Source organism: Branchiostoma floridae, chromosome 7, assembly GCF_000003815.2.
Source record: "Branchiostoma floridae strain S238N-H82 chromosome 7, Bfl_VNyyK, whole genome shotgun sequence".
NCBI lineage: Eukaryota > Metazoa > Chordata > Leptocardii > Amphioxiformes > Branchiostomatidae > Branchiostoma > Branchiostoma floridae.
The window spans coordinates 632,702-638,007 of record NC_049985.1 but is presented as its reverse complement, the minus strand read 5'-3'; the positions used below and the strand labels follow the sequence as shown (position 1 = coordinate 638,007).

Genomic DNA, 5,306 nt, shown 5'->3' with positions numbered 1-5,306 from the left:
GCAGGCGCCATTACGTTCCGGACATTGTTACACAAATTGAAACACATTGTAGAGACGTCAGACTGTTTACGTTTGTGGGCCTTCAACTTTGACATATTACCCAGAGTTCCTTTTACCGCGCATGCGTGGTAACTAGTGTGAGAAGGCTTATTGTCGGAAACCTCAAAACAGATGCGCACTGCGAGTCGATCGGCGGATGGCGGTGTCAGTGCGAACAGCTGACACAGTGCTACGTACCCGAGGACATTTGCGATGGTGTGCACAGGTGCCAAATGTACACCACAAGAACTCACGACGTCACGGAGCAATACACATGTATTGATGACGAAATAAACTGCGGTACATTTTTCAAACTATATAACTAGGAACTCGTCATTAACAGTCTTATGTATGTATATATGTATATAGTAGTGATGTATATAACGGCACTGAACTTTAATCCAACGCAACTTTAATCCAACACTTTTCAGAACCCATCTGTCAGTCAAAAACTAGCTCCGGTATGCGAATTCTTTTGAGTGCTTTACAAAACCAGTAAGGTACACGACTTAAAACCTTGTAAGTTTGAGCTCACAAAGATCGCATGTTGCAGCGACAAGTTAATCAATCTTCTGGTATGTTTTCATGCTGTTAATCAAGCCGTGGGAGGAGGGCAGCGACTGTAATTTCAAGCAACCCCACTCTTCGTCCTCACATTACACATTAATCATCACAGTAAATATAGCGAAATATTAATAAACTGTCCATCCAACACAACCAACATGCCTTGAAGAGTCCCTCTTTAAAGTACAGGGCCAGGCTTTGTTACACAAATTCAGTGGAAATCCGAACACGCGCCATTTTGAATCATATTTCAGCACGCCCCTTCACCCCTATTTTTGAAAATGATCACATCCAAAGGCCAGTAGGACGGATCTCACTGGCGATACCAACAGCCCCACATGGGGGACGTATTGTAGGGAGTTTGTACTGTGTTTTGCGAGTATATTTTTTGGGAACCATTCACAAACAACGTATTTTGCCACCATTTGCTAACCAAACAACGGATGGAAAGTTTCATAGAACGTCATAACTGTGTAGTAGAACAGCAGAACGGATTTGCCGCTGGTTGATGCATTTTGGGGCCGTGTTTTGATCGCGGCTATCAGCAGTTTACCGACATGCCGATTTGCCAATTTAACCTTGAGTAAGTGCCTGCCGATTGATACAAATTTGTCGTTGTAAATATGAAATCCATAGATAAACAGCCTTGTTATATTATTGTGTTGGATTAAAGTTCCACTGGGAATAGAATCCCAAAGGACTTGCTATCAGTTACACTGTCTTTGAAATGTTATTTTCTCGTGACACAACAGAAAGTGGCAGACCAATGCATGTGTAGCAATGGCCGGGGAAACATAGTAAACAATGCACTAAACAGTTTCCAGAATGCGCTAAAGCCCGCTTGTTTATTCATGGTTCAGTGTGGAATTTGCTGGAATGTGTTGGATTAAAGTTCAGTGCCGTTAACAATATTTGACAAAATCGACAGAATTCATACGTACTTGTACAAATGTAGTGTACTTCTTGAACGTGGACTTAGTATTGATGGTAAACAGAGAAAAGAACAAAAATGACTAAATCGTTCGAGAATCATGAATAAGTCATTCATCTATATCCCTCTTTGTTCATTGGAGTTACATGTGCATACTTAGGGTCAGATACAATGCTAGTTCACCTCTATCCGCAAGGCAATCTGTATTCCTTGTTTTCTTGTCGATGGACAGTGGTTTCAAATTGCAATATTTTCAAAAAATATCAGTTTCAAACCATCTTTTGTCGACTTCATATCCCCAAATACGATAATAGGCTAACAATAGATATAGGCTACCCGTCGGATAAAGGTGAACTAGTGTTAGTATTCCTCCAAACCACAGAACAGCGGTGCGAGACTGCCGGCGGCCTGTACTGCCCACTTTCCGGGGAGTGTGTGGAACTGGACCGTGTTTGCGACGGGGTTGCAGACTGTACATCCTGGATTTTCTCAACATACACGCCCCCACATGACGAGATAGGCTGTGGTAAATTATTAATGTTTTTTTTCCAATTTGGATAGTTTTGGACATTTTGGATAGTTTTTTAAACTTATATTAACAGTGCCACATACACGGTACAGACAGAAGATAAAGGTAATCTTTTACCTCCCCGACCGAAGTCAGGTACCCATTTTTACACCTGGGTGAAGTGATGAGGAAGGTCGTGTAAAGCGCCTTTCCCAAGGGCACAACATCGGGGGCACTCAGGACCTCTAGATTCCGAGCCGAACGCTCTACCAGTTACGCCACTCCCGACGCCATTTCTTTTGTCGACGCCATTCTTTGTTGCAGACATGGTCCACAGTAATATATAACATTATAAACGATATACGCACAAAATGCCATCCAACATAGACACAGAAAAGCATAGCACTCTCTCTTTATAGGCGTCTCCAGAGGTTTTGGAAGTATCAGCCTCCCACACAGGGTTGCCTGTCGTGGCAAAAACTTACGATATCACCCCTGCTTTTCCAGCCTCAGAAAAACGGTACCAGGGGCAGTGGCCACTAACCAAATTTACGATTTGTCGGTTCTGTGGGTAAAGGGCACTACTGAATACCGACCGAACATGACGCTACTTCACCTTTATCCGCAGGGTAACCTATATCTGTTGCTTTTGAAAAACGGGTAGTTATGGGTATGAAGTCGACGGACGATAGTTTCAAACTACAATAGTTTGAACATATTACAACTTGAAACCACCGTCCGTCGACTTGAAATCCCTTATTACCGTGTTGGTAAACACTACGAATATAGGTTACCCTGCGGATAAAGGTGAACTAGCGTTACGAAGAAACCATTCACCGTCACGCAAAAATAAACAGATGTTTGTGCATGCCACTCCGTACGCTGTTTGTTTGAAATTTGCAATGTGGGCCTTGATTGGCCCTCGGCCAGCTCATTAATATCAATAAACAAAGCGCTCTTAGTACCTTTTTTCTGAGGCTAAAAGGGTCGGGGTAGGGGTGGGTTTTTCGTATTGGACCGGTCCGGAAAAACCGGACCTAAATTTGGTGGACCTGATGTTGGACCTATTGGAAAATGAACATATTATATGATCAGGAATTCACACGTTTTAGGGCTTACATGTTGACGAAAATAACAAGAGTAAAGTAGAGTAGAGCCTAGAGTCATTTCTACCAAGTTTTACTGCCAATCGTACAGGGAAGTTAGCCTTGTAGGATTTCAAAACGTCAGCGGGAGTCGAATACGCCACAAAACGGATTTCTTTGTAGCAAAATGGACCATTGTTTTGATTATCGTCCATTCCCATGTTTTCACATGCTGAATCAGGTCCAGGTTCAGGTCCAGACCTGGACCTGATCTTCTGAACCTGAACTGGACCTGGACCTGAATTTTCTGTACCGGTACCTACCCTAGGCAGGGGTGATATCGCTAGGCTGTGCCGCGATAGTCAACCGTGTGTAGGAGGGTGGGAAGTATGTGTTGTGGTATATTGAATCTGACATCAACTCTGTGATTTCGATCAATCAACTTTTCATGCCAGGTAGCTGCACTGTGGTGTGGGAAACCATGGGGGTGTATGTTGAAGACGCATTAGTGGACTATAACTACCCGTACGCCAGGGAAGTAGGTATCCGTAACTATACCTGCAGCACAGGGGAGTGTACCACCAGTTTCTTCTTCTGCGATGATCTAAATGCAGTGGGATGTAGTAACTGGGAGGACGAGCAAGGCTGTGGTGACTTGTTTTCTTGTTTTTATCATTTCTTAAATCTTTATTTGTTCGCATATTTTAGAATCAATTTGCAAAACATAGAGCAGAAAAGAACACGACTGAGGGAGAAATAAAGCCATAGTGCTTGTTGTGGCTATCTTTCGATCAAAGTTAACATACAACTATAATATAATAGTATAAAGGCAGACATTAGGTCAAAACGGTTTGGCATATGTTAATTGTAAATCTTACATTCATGATGGAGCATACTTTTTGGTGACTATCAAACACTATTGTCTCTCCATTAAAAGATATACAATGTAAAGAAAGGCAAAGTTTTGAAATTATGAGATAGAAAGGGGCGTGCTTATGATATGATGTTTTTTTGTACCAGTCTCAAGAACACCATTTGTCTTAAGTTTCATTAACCTGGAATCCAGTCTCCTTGTGGCACGGCCTACCGTAGTTAGTGTAGGCTCTCTACGGAGCCAGTGCAGCTCTCAGCCGCCGGGGTAATTGTTCACACCCGGTAGGATTTTCACGCGATTAGACTTTGCACAGTGGGAGACAATTGTCGGCTCCTTGTGGTCGGATAATTATTTATTTATTTATTTATTTATTGGTTTGGCTGCACCGAACACACAGCCAGGGCTGCCCAACTAGCCTATGGCTATTACAAAGGGCTAGCCCTGCTGACAAACACATAAACAATACAAATTTAAAAAAAGAACATTTGTATGTACATGGTGTAGGATAACTTACATTTCATCTAAAATGGAGTATATAACATCATATCATCGACAACAATATTTGCAATGAGAGGTCAGGGTCTGTATATACACGTGTATGGCTATGCGTTATTTATTTCTCTGGGCAAAACTCCTACCGCGTGAAAATCCTACCGGGTGTGGACGATTACCCCGGCGGCTGAGAGCTGCACTGGCACCGTACAAAGCCTACACTAACTACGGTGGGCCGAGCCACAAGGAGACTGGATTCCAGGTTAAAGTTTCATGGAATCGATTTATCGCTAAACACGCTTCTCTTCATCTTTTCCAGAGTCAGTCCGTTGCCTGGGTAGAACATGTGAGGAAACCCACAAGTGCGTTAAAGTCTCTCATGACTGTGACGGAGTACCTTCTTGCTTGGACTTAACCGAGGAAAAGGGATGTGGTAAATAATGGCCTTAACTTGTATATCCCGCTGTTCCTGCAGTGATAAAGATGAGAAACATCTAAACAAGGCCTGTCCTTGGCGGCATGCTGCCACCATCCTTCTGTCCACACAAACAAACGTCATAGGTGATAGGAAAAACGAACATATACAAGCATACCTACAATCTTCATGCTTGAACCAACTCAATTCTGCGTTTCTCTTATAACACAGTGTCAACCACATGCATGGACACGATGCAAGAATACGGCACATACAAGCAGATCAGCATCGCACAATACTGTGATGGCAAAGAAGACTGCAGGACAGGCGCAGACGAGAGACCAAGGAAATGTGGTAAAAAATCTCTGTTTTACACAAAGTGCCTGCCTATTTGTTAG

The 5,306-nt window shown here is 42.9% G+C and overlaps 1 protein-coding gene across 1 annotated transcript in view; it reads left to right on the top strand.

Moving 5' to 3' along the window:
• The window catches only part of LOC118419224 (LDL receptor repeat-containing protein egg-1-like), a 12,222-nt gene extending 6,916 nt beyond the window's left edge, over window positions 1–5,306 (top strand). The window contains exons 7-10 of the mRNA XM_035825573.1: window positions 172–339; window positions 1,917–2,060; window positions 3,583–3,777; window positions 5,140–5,306. Coding sequence (XP_035681466.1) covers window positions 172–339; window positions 1,917–2,060; window positions 3,583–3,777; window positions 5,140–5,306 — 674 coding nt within the window. The remainder of the gene's footprint in view (window positions 1–171; window positions 340–1,916; window positions 2,061–3,582; window positions 3,778–5,139) is intronic.